Source organism: Bos javanicus, chromosome 23 (genome assembly GCF_032452875.1).
Source record: "Bos javanicus breed banteng chromosome 23, ARS-OSU_banteng_1.0, whole genome shotgun sequence".
Taxonomy (NCBI): Eukaryota; Metazoa; Chordata; class Mammalia; order Artiodactyla; family Bovidae; genus Bos; species Bos javanicus.
In genome coordinates, this window is record NC_083890.1 from 30,210,564 (window position 1) to 30,230,313 (window position 19,750).

General features: G+C 35.9%; 1 protein-coding gene across 1 annotated transcript; it reads left to right on the forward strand.

The window, feature by feature from the left end:
- The first annotated feature begins 2,577 nt into the window (after positions 1 to 2,577).
- On the forward strand, positions 2,578 to 3,539 carry LOC133236554 (olfactory receptor 2W1-like). Its single transcript, XM_061398643.1, is given in 2 exon segments — positions 2,578 to 3,169; positions 3,172 to 3,539. Coding segments are annotated over 2 exon segments (960 nt in total).
- Positions 3,540 to 19,750: the final 16,211 nt, after the last annotated feature.

Genomic DNA, 19,750 nt, shown 5'->3' on the forward strand with positions numbered 1-19,750 from the left:
ACCACTATACTCAATTACTCTTCTAAATGTGTCCACTTTTGAATCACAGCCACAGTTTGAAGTAATTTCTTCCTAATATTCAAGAAATATATTTGAAATGTATAACAAACAAAGAAAGCACAGCTTTTTCTACTATATCTATACAGAGAGAGGCAAATCAGTGTGATATTTAACTTATTTTTCAATCATCTATTTTCTTTTAGTCATTTTTAATGGAAGGGTTCTGGATGTTATTTGTTGAGAAGTGATCATTTTATACCCCGTGATAGGGAAAAATGTAGGTGGACTATTGATAATCTGTTCGACTGTTAAAAGTTTTGACAGCTCTGATATGCTCATGCATGTCTAAAGGAACTCTATCTGTATCACACTACTAAATCATGATGAGTTTACTATGCCTTTGAATAGAAACTAATATTTTCAACTATTTTTCACCAAACTAAATAAATGTTATTTGCAACTATATAGATTAAATGAAAATTTTTCCATTCATCTGCCACCTTCTATCATCCTATTTAGACAATCATAAAATAGAAGCCTAAGTCTTTATCGCTTATTAAAAAAAAAAAGTGCTTACTAACAAAGTGATTGAATCTGCCTGCCAATGCAGGAGACTTGAGTTCAATCCCTGAGTCAGGAATATTCCCTGGAGTAGAAAATAGCAACCCACTCCAGTATTCTTGCCTGGCAAATTCCATGGACAGAGGAGTCTGGCAGGCTCACTAAGAGTAGGACACAACTGAGCAACTAACACTTTCATTTCACTTTCACTTTCAGTGACGTGAAATCACTTTCAGTGATTTTTCATCATTATTCATAGTGTGAAATTTTTTATTCAAAAATTATGTATACACAAGGGGATATACATATATATAAACATATACATACTTAGGTGAAATGCATTAGGTATTATAGACCACTGCGTAGATGGGGGGAGTTGTTAAACATTTACTCACATGGTGAATGATTATAATTTATTATTAGAATAACTGTAGTAACTAATGATTATTGAGATACCCTACATTCCAAGCATTGTTCTAAAAACTTTCCACTTATTCAATCTTCACCCCAACTCCAAATGATTTTTGTCCCCATTTTTACAGATGAGAAAACTGAGACCAGAAGTGTGATGTAACTCGTCTGAGATTGCACAGCTAAATAATTTGCAGAAATATAAACAAACTCTCTCTGCCTGTGCTGTCATACTCCATGCTACACTGGCCCTCTGTAAATCTCTCTATACATGATATCAAACAAAAAGAGATTATGAGTTCAGGCAATCCCTCTTTAAGCAATGAACATTCAAGAGGTAGTTAAAAGAATGAGCAGAACTTGCAGAATAAATAGGAGTCCAGAAAAGGAGAAGGGTTTCCAGGGCTTTAGATAGGAATGAATCTGACTTGTCAAAGTGAGAGGAGGCTAGTAGTCAATATGTGTAAAGTGATCTGTGAAATGAGAATGAGGCCTTGTGCAGGTTCATCTAGGCCATCTTAAAGAATTAGAATATTTCCTAAATGTAATGGAAAATGACTGGCTAGGTTTGGGCACATGGATAATGTGATTTTATTTAATCTTGTAAAAATGTAAAGGCATAAAACTAGAAGTAAGGAATAAAGATTATTGCCAGAATCTAGAATAGAGATTGGAGAAGGCAATGGCACCCCACCCCAGTACTCTTGCCTGGAAAATCCCATGGACGGAGGAGCCTCGTAGGCTGCAGTCCATGGCGTCGCGAAGAGTCGGACACGACTAAGCGACTTCACTTTCACTTTTCACTTTCATGCATTGGAGAAGGAAATGGTAACCCACTCCAGTGTTCTTGCTTGGAGAATCCCAGGGACTGGGGAGCCTGGTGGGCTGCCGGCTATGGGGTCGCACAGAGTCAGACACGACTGAAGCGACTTAGCAGCAGCAGAATAGAGATGACAGTGATTTGGACTAGGGCACTGATCATGTAAGTTTTTAGAGTGAGAGGACAATTAAAATATATTTTTGCATTAAAACTTACAAGTTTTGGTGATGTTACGTATTGGAGATGAGAGAGAGAAATGTGCCAAGAATAAATGCCAGATCTCCTGCATATCAAACTACAAGACCAAAGGTGCTATTCACTAGGATATGCAAAAAAAGGAATACTCTTCCTCGTTCTAACATTAGCCAAATAATTATATCATATAGGTGAATCCACTGACCAAGTAAAATAGCATGTTCACTGTACATAGTCAATGAAAATTATAAATAATCATAGAAGCAAATCTATTCCAAACTTTCAAATTTACACATGAGAAAATTCAGACCCTTAGTAAAACTCCGTAAGTTTAATATAAAAATATATTCAACTCATCACCATAAAAGAACCTACAACAAATATCAGATTACTTGGCTGTAATTTTTACTAGTAATATAAATTTGTTACCTTTGTTTAGTTCTATATTTATTTAAATTATTCAGATAGTCTTTGTTGACAAGTTTCTCCTCTTCCTTTCCCTTCTCCTTTTCTTCCTCCTCCTCCCATTCATCCTCATCGTCCTTCACCTTCTCCACCTGCTCTTCTTTTGGATTTGCCACTGAAGGATTATGGACCAGAGAAATTATACTTCTCTACATGGCTTCATTCTGCTTGGCTTCTCTGACCATCCCAAACTGCAGACGGTCCTGTCAGGAGTTGTCACTGTCTTCTACTTAATTACCTTGGTCGGTAACACAGCCATCATTCTTGCATCTCTCCTGGATTCCCATCTCCACACACCAATGTACTTTTTCCTCCGGAATTTATCTCTCCTAGATCTGTGTTTCACAACCAGCATCGTCCCCCAGATGCTGGTTAACTTGTGGGGACATGATAAGACCATCAGCTATGTGGGCTGCGTCATTCAGCTCTATGTTTACATGTGGTTTGGCTCCATTGAGTGCCTTCTCCTAGCTGTTATGTCCTATGATCGTTTTACAGCTATCTGTAAGCCCTTGCATTATTTGGTCATCATGAACCCACATTTATGCCTCAAGATGGTTATCATAGTCTGGAGTATTAGTCTGGCCAATTCTGTGGTATTATGTACACTCACCCTGAATTTGCCTAGATGTGGAAACAACCTTCTGGATCATTTCTTGTGTGAGTTGCCAGCTATGGTCAAGATAGCTTGCATAGACACCACAGCAGTTGAAATGTCTGTTTTGCTTTAGGCATTGTCATTGTCCTTACACCACTCGTCCTTATTCTTATATCCTATGGCTACATCGCCAAAACTGTGCTGAGAATGAAATCAAAAGCAGGCCAGAGAAAAGCAGTTAATACCTGTGGATCTCATCTCACCGTAGTGTCCATCTTCTACGGAACTATTATCTACATGTACCTGCAACCAGGTAACAATGCCTCCAAGGACCAGGGTAAGTTCCTCACCCTCTTTTACACTATCATCACTCCAAGTCTCAACCCTCTCATTTATACGTTAAGGAATAAGGACATGAAAGATGCACTGAAGAAGCTGATGAGAGTTGACCACAAATCTACAAAATCAAGGAGAAACTGGAAGTCATAGAAAAAAATTAGCGTGGATAAGACAATAAAATATTTTCTAGTTGTCTTTCATTTTTAGTGAGGCATGTAATCCCTAGATCACAAAGGTCAATTAATATAATAATTTTTGTATACAAACATTTTTTGGATACAAACAATATTACAACCATCCTATTTAGCTCTTTCATTCCTCTATATGCATGCTCAGTCACATCAAATTTTTGCAACCCCACAGACTGCAGTCTGGCAGGCTCCTGTGTCCATGGAATTCTCCAGGCAGGAACACTGAAGTGGGTTGCCATTTCCTACTCCAGGGGATCTTCCCAACCCAAGGATTTCAAAGCCTGGCAGGCAGATTTTTTACCACTGAGCCATCTGAGAAGCCCTTTATGCCTCTAACCTTTGGCATATCTCCAGGAAAAACAAGTCATAGAAATTTTTATTTTTGCTTGTAATGTAACACAGAGGGAATGTAAACATAAACTTGAATGCACTTAATTTATTGGGATCACAAAGAGGTGGACATGACTGAGCGACAACTGAACAGAACTGAAGCCCCATTAAAAACTGTTCTGGTTATCTAGCTATGTATTTTCAACGCTAATGCTTAGATCTTCAGAAATACAGACCTGGATGAATAGCTTCATGTATGTTATGAGTTGTATATAAAATAATAATATGCTAATGGTTTTCTGCATTAAATATCTTATGATACCATTCAAACATATATACTTCTTTTGTGCAGACAATGCAATCTACAAGGTAGTAATTTGTCATAAGCACCACTTGAAACAATTCACTTTTTTTCAATGAAATTTGATCATTAACAGCATGAGTAAAAGATCTCTGTTTTTTAAGTCTGTTACATCTTTATAATGATATGAGGAAGTGAGAAGACACCAAAAAATGATTTTAAAGATGACAACACAGTCATATTCATTTCTTATTTATTTATAAAACATTTTGTTCATGATTATCCATCTCAATGGAAAGAAGAGTATGGCTAGTTTGAGATTAGTTAGGCTTTGGGGGAGACCTGTGGACAGTAGAATTCATGTGATTTTTTTAGAAATATAGATTTGTAAATTTGTACGTAGTGGAGTTTCATACAATGAATGAATATCTTCACTTATCTTGATATAACTTTTTAGTTATATATATATATTATGAAACTTATTATGAAACTATTGTGATACTTTTGAATTAAACTTTGATATTTTCTATGCAATACCTTTTTCTGCTGCTGCTGCTGCTAAGTCGCTTCAGTCATGCCCGACCCTGTGCAATCCCATAGATGGCAGCCCACCAGGCTCCCCGTCCCTGGGATTCTCCAGGCAAGAACACTGGAGTGGGTTTCTCTAACAGACTCCATAATTTAAAATTGTAATCAATCTAAATACATAGTATTTCCTCCTCTATCACTTCATAATTCTTGAACTGTAGAAAGGAGTCACTAGATAATTTTACTTTCCCAGGCAGAACAATGTGATGACTCACATAAAATATATTTAATATGGTATAGGATATTGTCAGTGTTCTTATTGTCCATCTACTACATGTTTTAGAGTTACCTTCAAAAACAGTTCACCAGCCTATAAAAAAGTTCATCAGTACACAAAATGTAAACTATGTGATCCTGATTTATATAGTCTGGCCAACCCACCCATTACATTTAACAAGAGGAAAAAAAGTAAACCAAAATGGCAGGTAGAAACATAAGGGAAAAATAAACAATAGAGATACAGAGCAAGCAGAAAATAAAAAATAAAACAGCAGTACTGAATCCTAATTTATCAATAATCACCCTAAATATAAATGGATTGAATTCACCAATCAAAAGACACAGAGCATCTGGAGGGATTACAAAATAGGACCTAACTATATGATGCCTCCAGGAGATTCACCTCAGCCCTAAAGACAAATATAGACTCGAAGTGAAAGGATGAAGGATGATACTGTAAGCAAATGGCAGCCAAAAGAAAGGAGTGTAGCCACATTTATGACATCAGATAAAACAGACTTCAAGCAAAAAAAAAACAAGAGACAGAGATCAACATTATAGAATGATAAAGGGGACGATTTACAAGAAGACATGATAGTTACTTATATATATGAACCTAACATAGCAACACCAAAATATATAAAGCAATTATTAACAGACATAAAGGGAATTAAAGGGAGAAATTGATAGGACCACAATAACAGTAGGGAACATTAACATCCCACTTACAGCCATGGGTAGATCATCCAAATGAAAGAAAATAGGGAAAGGGCAGCCTTAAATGAAATGTTAGACCTATTGATTCAATAGATTTATATAGAACATTTAATCCAAATTCAGAATAATACACATTCTTTTCAGGTGTACATGGAAAATGCTTAAGAATAGACCATATGCTGTGACACAAGTCTCAATAAGTTAAGAAGACTGAAATCATATCAAGCATCTTTTGTGATCATAATGGTATGAAACTGGAAACAACTACAAGAAGAAAACTGAAAATATCACACAAATATGTGGAGACTGAAAAACGCTACTGAACAACTACTTGGTCAATAAAGAAATCAAAGAAGAAAGCAAAAAATATCTGAAGACACACAAAAATGAAAATATGACACATCAAAATCACTGGGATACAGAAAAAGTAGTTTTGAGAGGGAAGTTTATGGCAAGATAGGCCTACCTCAAGAAATAATAAAAATCTCAAATAAAAAAGATAGTCTCTTCAATAAGTGGTGTTGGGCACTCAGCCATAAAAAAGAATGAAATGATGCCATTTGCAACAACATGGATAAACCTAGAGATTACCATACTAAGTAAAGTCAGACAGAAAAAGACAAACTCCATAAAATAAGACTTATATGTGGAAGCTAAAACAAGATACAAATGAACTTATTTACAAAACAGAAACAGACTCACAGACAAAGAAAATAAACTTTGGCTACCAAAGGGGAAAGGGAATGGGAGAGGGATAAACTACAAATTTGGAATTAGCAGAAAGAAACTAGTATATATAAAACAGCTAAACAACAAGGTCCTACTGTATAGCACAGGGAACTATTTTCAATATTCTGTAATAAAACATAATGGAAAAGAATATGTGTGTGTGTGTGTATATATTCTGAATTGCCTTGCTATGTACCAGAAACTAACACAACATTGTAAATCAACTATACTTCAATAAATAAATGAATATTTGTAAGACCAGAAACTATAAAACTCCAAGAGGAGAACATAGGCAAAACACTCTCCAACATACATCACAGCAGGATCCTCTATGACCCACCTCCCAGAATATTGGAAATAAAAGCAAAAATAAACAAATGGGACCTAATTAACCTTAAAAGCTTCTGCACATCAAAGGAAACTATCAGCAAGGTAAAAAGACAGCCTTCAGAATGGGAGAAAATAATAGCAAATGAAGCAACTGACAAACAACTAATCTCAAAAATATACAAGCAACTCCTACAGCTCAACTCCAGAAAAATAAATGACCCAGTCAAAAAATGGGCCAAAGAACTAAATAGACATTTCTCCAAAGAAGACATACAGATGGCTAACAAACACATGAAAAGATGCTCAACATCACTCATTATCAGAGAAATGCAAATCAAAACCACTATGAGGTACCATTTCACACCAGTCAGAATGGCTGCGATCCAAAAGTCTACAAATAATAAATGCTGGAGAGGGTGTGGAGAAAAGGGAACCCTCTTACACTGTTGGTGGGAATGCAAACTAGTACAACCACTATGGAGAACAGTGTGGAGATTCCTTACAAAACTGGAAATAGAACTGCCTTATGATCCAGCAATCCCACTGCTGGGCATACACACTGAGGAAACCAGAAGGGAAAGAGACACGTGTACCCCAATGTTCATCGCAGCACTGTTTAGAATAGCCAGGACATGGAAGCAACCTAGATGTCCATCAGCAGATGAATGGATAAAGAAAGCAGTGGTACATATACACAATGGAGTATTACTCAGCCATTAAAAAGAATACATTTGAATCAGTTCTAATGAGGTGGATGAAACTGGAACCTATTATACAGAGTGAAGTAAGCCAGAAGGAAAAACATAAATACAGTATACTAACGCATATATATGGAATTTAGAAAGATGGTAACAATAACCCAGTGTACGAGACAGCAAAAGAGACACTGATGTATGGAACAGTCTTATGGACTCTGTGGGAGAGGGAGAGAGTGGGAAGATTTGGGAGAATGGCATTGAAACATGTAAAATATCATGTAAGAAATGAGTTGCCAGTCCAGGTTCGATGCACAATACTGGATGCTTGGGGCTAGTGCACTGGGACGATCCAGAGGGATGGTATGGGGAGGGAGGAGGGAGGAGGGTTCAGGATGGGGAACACATGTATACCTGTGGCGGATTCATTTTGATATTTGGCAAAACTAATACAATTATGTAAAGTTTAAAAATAAAATAAAATTAGAAAAAATAAATAAATAAATATTGGGAAAAGTGCACATCAACATGCAAAGAAAGAAACTAGACCACTATCTTACACCATACAACAAATCAACTCAAAATGATTTAAAGAAACCATAAAACTACTAGAAGAAATCATAGGCAGTATGTTCTGTAACATTGGTCTTAGCAATATTTTTCTGGATATATGACCTCAGGCAAGGAAAACAAAAGCAAAAGTAAAGATTGGACTACATCAAACCAAAAAGATTCTGCACAGCAAAGGAAATCAACTAAAGTAAAAGACAACCTGGCAAATGGAAGAGGATTTTTGCAAATCATATATATATTTGCAAAATATATAAAGAACTCATACAACTCAACAACAACAAAACCTGATTAAAAACTTGTCAGAGTACCAGTGCAAGTTTGATCCATGAAGCAGGGCACTCAAAGCTGGTGCTCTGGGACAAGACAGAGGGATGGGGTGGGCAGGGAGATGGGAGGGGGGTTCAGGATGGAGGGACACATGTGTACTCATGGCCGATTCATGTCAATGTTTGGCAAAAACCACCACAATATTGTAAAGTAATTAGCCTCCAATTAAAATAAATTAAAAAAATTTTTAAAGATCAGAGTATCTGAATAGACATTTTTCCAAAGAATACAAACAGATGGCCAATAGGAACAACAAAAGATGTTTAACATCACTAGTTATCAGAGAAATGGAAGTAAAAACCACAATGAGATAAAATCTCATAGACATTAGTGTCCATATTATCAAAAAGGCCATAAGTAACAAGTATTGGAGAAGACGTGGAGAAAAGAAAACCCTCATATATTGTTGGTGAGAATATAAATTGGTGCAGCCACTATGGAAAACAGTATGGAGATTCCTTTTAAAATTAAGAATAGAATACCATATGTTTCAGGTATTAAACTTCTGAATATTTATCTGAGAATATTAAAATAGTAATTTGAGAAGATATATGGAACCCTCTGTTCATCACAGCATTATTTACAATAGTCAAGATACACAAACAAGGGATGAATGGATAAAGAAAATGTATAAATATATGACTGGATACTACTTAGCCATAAAAAAGATGAAATATTGCCACTTACAACAATATGAATGGACCTTAAAGGTATAATGCTAAGTAAAATAAGTCAAATGTTGAAAAACCTATACTGTAAGATTTCACACATATGTAGAATTTAAAAATGAATAAATAAATAAAAATAAGTGAAGAAACCAAACCAAACCAAAATAGACACATAGATCCAGAGAATAGAGTGGTGGTTACCAGAAGGGAAAGGTAAAATAGGTAAAGGGGTATCAACTGTATGATGAATAGAAACTATACTTTTGTAGTGTATATAAAAGTCAAAATGTAATATTGTACACATGAAACTTATATAATGTTATAAACCAATGTTACCTCAAAAAATAAAAATTTTTAAATAAAACAAAAAAATTAATCAATTAACTTAATATGATAATTTTGTGGGTTTTTCTTAACATACCACAAGACAGCCATATGATGATAATTTTTAAAACTAAATGATGAACAAAGACAAGGGTGCCCACTTTCACCATTACTATTCAACATAGTTTTGGAAGTTTTGGCCACAGCAATCAGAGCAGAAAAAGAAATAAAAGGAATCCAAATTGGAAAAGAAGAAGTAAAACTCTCACTGTTTGCAGATGACATGATCCTCTACATAGAAAACCCTAAAGACTCCACCAGAAAATTACTAGAACTAATCAATGATTATAGTAAAGTTGCAGGATACAAAATCAACACACAGAAATCCCTTGCATTCCTATACACTAATAATGAGAAAATAGAAAGAGAAATTAAGGAAACAATTCCATTCACCATTGCAACGGAAAGAATAAAATACTTAGGAATATATCTACCTAAAGAAACTAAAGACCTATATATAGAAAACTATAAAACACTGGAGAAAGAAATCAAAGAGGACACTAATAGATGGAGAATATACCATGTTCATGGATTGGAAGAATCAATATATTGAAAATGAGTATACTACCCTAAGCAATTTATAGATTCAATGCAATCCCTATCAAGCTACCAACGGTATTCTTCACAGAGCTAGAACAAATAATTTCACAATTTGTATGGAAATACAAAAAAACTCAAATAGCCAAAGCTATCTTGAGAAAGAAGAATGGAACTGGAGGAATCAACCTACCTGACTTCAGGCTCTACTACAAAGCCACAGTCATCGAGACAGTATGGTACTGGCACAAAGACAGAAATATAGATCAATGGAACAAAATAGAAAGCCCAGAGATAAATCCACACACATATGGACACCTTATCTTTGACAAAGGAGGCAAGAATATACAATGGATTAAAGACAATCTCTTTAACAAGTGGTGCTGGGAAAACTGGTCAACCACTTGTACAAGAATGAAACTACACCACTTTCTAACACCATACACAAAAATAAACTCAAAATGGATTAAAGATCTAAACGTAAGACCAGAAACTATAAAACTCCTAGACGAGAACATAGGCAAAACACTCTCCAACATACATCACAGAGGGATCCTCTATGACCCACCTCCCAGAATATTGGAAATAAAAGCAAAAATAAACAAATGGAACCTAATTAACCTTAAAAGCTTCTGCACAAGAAAGTAAACTATAAGCAAGGTGAAAAGACAGCCTTCAGAATGGGAGAAAATAATAGCAAATGAAGCAACTGACAAACAACTAATCTCAAAAATATACAAGCAACTCCTACAGCTCAATTCCAGAAAAATAAATGACCCAATCAAAAAATGGGCCAAAGAACTAAATAGACATTTCTCCAAAGAAGACATACAGATGGCTAACAAACACATGAAAAGATGCTCAACATCACTCATTATCAGAGAAATGCAAATCAAAACCACTATGAGGTACCATTTCACAGCAGTCAGAATGGCTGCGATCCAAAAGTCTATAAGCAATAAATGCTGGAGAGGGTGTGGAGAAAAGGGAACCCTCTTATACTGTTGGTGGGAATGCAAACTAGTACAGCCACTATGGACAACAGTGTGGAGATTCCTTACAAAACTGGGAATAGAACTGCATTATGATCCAGCAATCCCACTGCTGGGCATACACACTGAGGAAACCAGAAGGGAAAGAGACACGTGTACCCCAATGTTCATCGAGCACTGTTTATAATAGCCAGGACATGGAAGCAACCTAGATGTCCATCAGCAGATGAATGGATAAGAAAGCAGTGGTACATATACACAATGGAGTATTACTCAGCCATTAAAAAGAATACATTTGAATCAGTTCTAATGAGGTGGATGAAACTGGAGCCTATTATACAGAGTGAAGTAAGCCAGAAGGAAAAACACCAATACAGTATACTAACGCATATATATGGAATTTAGAAAGATGGTAACAATAACCCTGTATATGAGACAGCAAAAGAGACACTGATGTATAGAACAGTCTTTTGGACTCTGTGGGAGAGGGAGAGGGTGGGATGATTTGGGAGAATGGCACTGAAATACGTATAATATCATATATGAAACGAGTTGCCAGTCCAGGTTCGATGCAGGATACTGGATGCTTGGGGCTGGTGCACTGGGACGACCCAGAGGGATGGTATGGGGAGGGAGGAGGGAGGAGGGTTCAGGATGGGGAACACATGTGTACCTGTGGCAGATTCATTTTGATATTTGGCAAAACCAATACAATATTGTAAAGTTTAAAAATAAAATAAAATTTAAAAATAAAATAAAATAAAATAAAACTAGATGATGGATCCATGGGGTTATAGTATTATTCACTCTATTTTTGTACATGTTATAAAGCGTCTATAATAGGTTTTAAATGTCTTAAAAATCTTTTTTGAATATATTAACAAGCTCTTCAACAGTTGGAAATTTCTTCTTGAAGCCATATTTCCATTGTTCCTCTCATCCAGAATTTTACAGTAATGTATTATATTTGTTCCTTTGCAAGTCTTTTGACTATTATTCTTCTCAGCAACAAATACATAAATTAATTGAAATTATTTTTTTAAATTTCGTGTTATCATATATCTTTCAGTATTCAAATTTGTCTTCTGGATTAACTTTTCAGCATTCATTTAAATGCTTGTGTTTTTTTTAATGAAGGACAAGTAAAGATGAGATAAACAAACTATGCCAAGCTTTCGCAGAACATATCCTAGGAAATTTCTGAATGCCTCACCTTGACCTGCATCATAATGATGTTTAATTACTTTTGTGGGTCACCAATCCCCAGGGCTTTAGAAATATCTAGAAATCAAATTACCAACTTTCTTAGATATCATACCCATGAACTATCTTTTACCCATCACACTTCTCTTTTTGTAAGGTTAACAAATACCTAAAATATGCCCAATAAAAACATAATTGTTAAACTCAATTATTCTCAGGGTGGAAAGACAGAACACAATATAATAGCTTTTATTCCATAGTCCCTTTTCCTAAGATCATCTCCATATTTTTCTCTGATTGGATCTAATTAACCACCCAGCCAGTTTATAATGGCTGGTTCAGACCAGGAAATCCTTGGATTTAATCAGACCATTAAATCCATAGTGATTTAATGTTCCAGATAAAAGCAACCCTACTAACTAAACTAATCATTGCAACTTGAAGAGTGGTGGACTAAGAAATCCAGAGTGGGAAACAGATATTAAGGTTCTTCACACAGCAGATAAGTGATTAATTCTTTCAACATCTCTCTTTTTATAAGAGTGTAATCTAAACATACATTTTTCAAATTCAGAGATTCACAAACATACAAGAAAGATGAAATGTCATCTTGACTATGATTGGTTTCATTTAAAATCATTCTTGGAATTCCCTGGCAGGGCAGTGGTTAAGAGTCTGCACTTTCATTGCTGTAGGTGTGGGTTCGATCCTTGGTTGAGGAACTAAGATCCCACAAGCTGCCAAATGTAGCGAAATAAATAAATAATTTTCTTAAATAACTGAGTGAAGTGAAAGTCATTCAGTCATGTCCAACTCTTTGCGACCCCATGGATTATACAGTCTGTGGAATTCTCCAGGCCAGAATACTGGAGTGGGTAGCTTTTCCCTTCTCCAGGGGATCTTCCCAGCCCAGGGATTGAACTGGGGTCTCCTGCATTACAGGCAGATTCTTTACCAACTGAGCTTTCCCTCGTTTGTGAAACAAAAACCATATCATAAATAGGTTAAATTTGAAGATGCTGTGATACTCAATACTTGAATAGTGACGGATTTTATAGAGTAACAGCTACTGCAAGTCAAATACACATATACACGCTTTGTCCAATATCAAGCCCAATGGAAAAAAAAAAAAAGATGTTCTTGTTTATCTTTGCAGTATATGCAGAGATTTGCCTATCTTTCAATGAATATTTTCTATATTTTTTAATTAATTTATTTATTTTAATTGGAGGCTAATTACTTTACAATATTGTGGTGGTTTTTGCCATACATTCACATGAATCAGCCATGGGTGTACATGTGTTCCCCATCCTGAACTCCCCTCCCACCTCCCTCACCATCCCATCCCTCAGGGTCATCCCAGTGCACTGGCCCTGAGCGCCCTGTCTCATGCATTAAACCTGGACTGGTGATCTATTTCACATATGATAATATACATGTTTCAATGCTATTCTCTCAAATCATCCCACCCTCGCCTTCTCCCACAGAGTCCAAAAGACTGTTCTTAATCTATGTGTCTCTTTTGCTGTCTCACATATGGGGTCCTCATTACCATCTTTCTAAATTCCATATATATGTGTTAATATACTGTATTGGTGTTTTTCTTTCTGACTTACTTCACTCTGTATAATAGGTTCCAGTTTCATCCACCTCATTAGAACTGATTCAAATGCATTCTTTTTAATGGTTGAGTAATATTCCATGGTGTATATGTACCACAGCTTTCTTATCCATTCCTCTGCCAGTGGACATCTAGCTTGCTTCCATATCCTAGCTTTGTAAACAGTGCTGTGATGAACATTGGGGTACACGTGTCTCTTTCAATTCTGGTTTCCTCGGTGTGTATGCCCAGCAGTGGGATTGCTGGGTCGTATGGCAGTTCTATTTCCAGTTTTTTAAGGAATTCCCACCAACAGTGTAAGAGGGTTCCCTTTTCTCTGCACCCTCTCCAGCATTTATTGTTTGTAGCAGCCATTCTGACTGGCATGAGATGGTACCTCACTGTGGTTTTGATTTGCATTTCTTTGATACTCAGTGATGTTGAGCATCTTTTCATGTGCTTGTTAGCCATCTGTATATAATTATTTTAATACTAGAAAGTATGCAATTACAGACTTCAACAAATATTAAGTGAGTCCCTACTTTTTGTCACTACTAAAATAGATACTGGAGATACAGCAGAAAACAAAAATCTGCTGACAGATTTTACAGAAATATCATTAAATGAATCAATAAACAATTTTCCTGACTTGGAAGAATTTTTTTTAATTTCATGCTACAGAGTAGGTTATCAATATGTTAATTGCTGATCTACAATTAAATATATAGATCAATGGTTGAAAAATCAGGAAATTGTAATCTGAGAATCTCTTATACTTATGTTTAAGAGACAAAGGTGTCTCTAAGAAGGTAAAACCATTTTATCAACAAATTCATTTTCTCATAGCAAGATTTATTCTGATGTATTTTTAAAAGATGATATGTAATGGAATCATCTATAGGATTTTTTTTAAGCCACACAGCAATGCCACCTCCCGAAGAAATGAATTATATTTGTCTAAAGACTAGTGCTCAGACAAGATTGAAAACAAAAGCCCTATAAAATTAGAAAATCTAGAATAGGATGCTCAGAAATTTGGGTCAGTCCATCATTTCATGTACTCTTTACAGAGGAACCTGGAAGGCTGCAGTCCATGGGGTCACTGAGGGTTGAACACGACTGAGTGACTTCACTTTCACTTTTCACTTTCATGCATTGGAGAAGGAAATGGCAACCCAGTCCAGTGTTCTTGCCTGGAGAATTCCAGGGATGGGAGAGCCTGGTGGGTTGCCGTCTATGGTCACACAGAGTTGGACAAGACTGAAGTGACTTAGCAGCAGCAGCAGCAGTTTTTCTGGAGAAGGCAATGGCAACTGACTCCAGTACTCTTGCCTGGAAAATCTCATGGATGGAGGAGCCTGGTGGGCTGCAGTCCATGGGGTCGCTAAGAGTCGGACACGACTAAACGACTTCACTTTCATTTTATATTTTTGTGGGTTAACATTTTGTAGTGTAGTGCCAAAATTGCAGGTGCAAAGAAAGAAATAGATACAGTGACTTTGATGGCAGCAAAGATGTTGAAAGTAACATCTTTACTTTTAAAGAGTAAAAATGATATATTAAGTGTGGGCCGTGAAATGCCCACTGAAAGTCTGCAATAAAAAAACTCACTAGCAAATAATCCTATGTCCAAGTAAATTGTCTTTTATATATGAAAGAAACAGAAATTTTCTGATATGAAATAGCTCAGATAGTAGACAATTCATGTAATTTCTTAAATTTTTCAGCATTAATGCAGTCAAGCAAGAGATCAATGAGAGTGTCAAATATCCAAGAACCAAGAGACTAAAGAAAAATTGTTACCAGTATGTGAAATATGTTGTTGATTTGTACTCAGAATCCAATTTAGCATCACACTGTCTGGTTTCTTGTACTATAAGGGCTAGAAAGTGAAAACTATTAGATATATTCATGTAAGAATTTAAAGGGGGAGGCAGGTAGAGACTGTTCTCTGAAGTATTCTTTTCTAGAAAGTGAAGATGTAAAGATACCAGTATTTCATCTCTAGATTAATGGTTGTCAAGATGCAGATTGGATGGCAGTGTCAGCCAGATTCTCAGTTGCGGGGTGCTTAATTAATTTAGAAAAGACTAGTTACAAAAAAAAAAGCTTGAACTAACACTATGTTTAATCATGAAATAATGAATATTTTCCTCCTGAATTCAGGAACAAGATAAACACAAATTCAATTTAAAACTGTAGTACAGACAGTAACAAGAATTAATAAGTGAAGTTGAATGGTATCTCGATACAAGGTGAAAATTTAAACCGAATTATATTTCCATATGAGCAATAACAATTGAAAATTGAAAGTGTAAAATAATATCAGTTACAATAGCATCTTAAATAGAATAAATTTAAATGAATGATGTACAAGACCTCTACTTTGAAAACTACTAAACATCACTAAGAGAACTCAAAGAAGGCCTAAATAAATATGGGGCTAGACCATGTTCGTGGATTGGAAGACATAATATTGTTATAATGTCAATTTTCCCCAAACTGATCCCCAGATTCAAAACATCTCCAACTAAGTAGGCAGAATAATGGCTCCCCCAGAGAGGTCCTCATTCTATCCCTTTGAACTTGTGAATATATTATGTGATGCAGTAAGAAAGAGTTAAAGTTTCAGATGGAATTAAGGCTGGTATTCAGAAACCTTAAAATATGGAGAGTGTTCTGAATTATATGGATGGACCCAATACAACCAGAAGCATCCTTAAATGAAGGAAAAAGGATGCAGGAGAGTCAATGTGATCAATGTGAGAAACGCTAGACTGGCCATTCCTAGCTTAAAGAAGGGAGGAATCCATATGCCAATGACCATGGCAGCCCCTAGAAACTGGAAAGTGCAAGAAAATGAATTCTTCCTAGTGCCTCCAGAAAATAATGCAACCCTACCAACACCTTGTGATTTTCTCAGGGATATCCATTTTGGACTTCCAGTCTCCAAAAATGTAAGATTATAAATTCATGTTATTTAAAGCCACTAAGTTTCTGGTAGTTTGGAACAGCAGCAATAGGAAACCAATAAAACAACAAAATTTTTTTTAAGAAATTCACCAGCTGATTGTAAAACTGACATGGAAATGCAAAAACCTACACTATCCCCAAATCTTCTTAGAAGAACAAAACTGGAGGAATGACATCACCTGATTCCTAGATTTACTATAAAACTGCACCAATCAGGACAGTGCAGTATTGGCCTAAGCATACACAAATAGGTCAATAGAGAGCTCAGAAATGGATGTATAGGGTCAACTGACTTTGCAAAGGTGTCAAAATTTAATAAGAAAAAGATAATCTTTCAATGAATGGCGTTGAAATTACTGGATATTCTATGGAAAATACTGACGTTCAACTTCTACCTCACACCATACAGAAAACTTTAACTTGAAATGAATCCCTGACTAAAAATAAAAGCTAAAATATAAAGCTTCTAGAATAAAATATAGAAATATCTTCATAAGCTTAGAGTAGGTAAAGACTAATCATAAAAGAAAAATTCATGTGTTGAACTTTTTAAAATTAAAGCTTTGTCTCTTCCAAAGACACCACTAAGGAATTAGAAAAGCAAGCCATAGTCTAAGGTTCCTGCATATTCAGGATGATCTGTGCAATCACCAACAGACAGCACTGCCTTTGTGAAACTCTGGGAGTCCAATGAGACGTACCAGCACATCACTGGAGCAGAGACAAATACAAGATGGACACACTGATGAGGTTAAGAAGAACAGTTTTACTTTACTACCTACCACCTCTCCTCCAAGGTGTCACAGCTCAGTGCCAAAGGAGACTTCCTTAGCCTGTGATTTCTCCACTGGGAGAATGTGAGAGTACCTGAGTGAGCAACCGGCTTCCCTAGCTATGCAACAAAGACACTGACAAACAAACAACTTCTTTCTCACCAAATTCAGTATGCTGAGATGTGCTGCAAGACTCGGGGAGTGGTGACCGTGAGGAAGGAAGAGCCTGAAAAAGCAGCAGCTAGGAGAAGGCAATGGCACCCCACTCCAGTACTATTGCCTGGAAAGTCCCATGGATGGAGGAGCCTGGTAGGCTGCAGTCTATGGGGTCACTAAGAGTCGGGAACTACTGAGCGACTTCACTTTTACTTTTCACTTTCATGCACTGGAGAAGGAGGTGGCAACCCACTCCAGTGTTCTTGCCTGGAGAATACCAGAGACGGGGGAGTCTGGTGGCCTGCCATCTATGGGGTCCCACAGAGTCGGACACGACTGAAGCTACTTAGCAGCAGCAGAACCCTTGGAGGGCAACAAAAAGATGCAGTTCCTACTAAATGCATTGCAGGCTCCATCAGCAAAAAAAGAGGACAAAAATTTTAAAAAAGTATGAAAAAGACATTACAACTGCTACCACACAAAATAGATAGGATCAAAAAACACTATACCAATAAATTGAACTACTTAGAAGAAACAGTTAATTTCTAAAAACATACAACCTACCAAGATTGAATTAGAAAGAAATATCGGTAGAAAATCTAACAGACCAATTACTAGTAAAGACATTGAATCATATATGACAAGCCCAGAGCAAACACCATACTCACTAGTACAAGGTTGCAAGCTTTTCCTCTAATATCAAGGGCAAGACAATGATGACCACTCTTGCCACTTCTATCAATATAGTTGGGAAATCCTAGAAAAGGAAAAGAAATGAAAAGCATCCAAATCAGAAAGTTAGAAGTAAAACTGTCTCTGCAGATGACATGATCTTTGATATAGAAAATCCTAAAGACCTAACAAAAAAAACTCCAAGAACTAATAGACAAATTCTGTGAAGTTGCACATAGAAAAAATACAGGCTATTTAGACATTCTCCACATATGTAGGGGAGTGTGTCAATGTATAAATTATATCCTAATGTAGGTATGTGATGAACACAGAATTCAAGACCATGATTCCCCTGGGAGTCGGGCAGGAAGACAGACTGGACAGTGTGAAGCCACATAGGCAGCTCTAAGCTATTAGAAAATTTTCAGCTCTTGAACAGAAGGGCAGGCTGAAATGTATTCACAATATTATCCTTAATTTATTGAAAATGAAACAGTGATTATATAGCTCATGAACCTAGAATTTTAATTATTCCATGATTTTTTAATCATATATCTTATTTCCTATGGACACACAATATCTAGACAATTGCCTGTATTTCTCCAACTTGATGTCTTACCTGTTGAATAATCCAAATTTCAATTAAATGTGTTATTTTAATAAATATGGTTTACATTATATTTATAATATTCAATAGTAACTTCAGTGCAATATATAAATTTACCTCTGAAATTAATTTCCATGGGAGAAATCTAAACAGAAAATGGATAGACCCCAAAATCTTAAGGGAACTTTTCATAAAATTGTTGTTTAGATAAGATTCTGACCATAGTCAAAGATTTGTTAATCACCTCTGTGGGGCACTAGTCCCCAAGGTCTAAATCACATCCACATAGTAGCCTTTAAAATTGCACACAAATATTTCCCTGCTACATCATTACGATTCTTGTAGTATACGCAGACCAACATAGCACTCTCTTTGTTTAATTAGGCAAAAATCTATCTACAAATGCATTTAACAAAAGTATACACTAAAAGACTACAAATATACTATCAAAAATACATTTAACAAAATCTAATTCTTCAACTCTTCAACCAGTCCTACATCTAGTTTTTCTCCAACATCCACATTAGATGGAGACCTCTATTTAATCTCAGTTCAGCTGTTGTATTTAAACATGAATGTGATTGTCATGTTATTAATAATATAAGAAACCGGTGGCTATTCCAATATTTCATAGGCTCAGTGACTTGCCAAACAAGTTTTCTGAATTATCAATGAAATGAAGGATCATCATAGTGTGCACAGGAGTACATCTGGACTATTTAAGAGCATGACAACTGTGAATTCTACCCTCATGAAAGTATAATTACCTTCTAATATTTTTTTCTTCTGGTAAGTA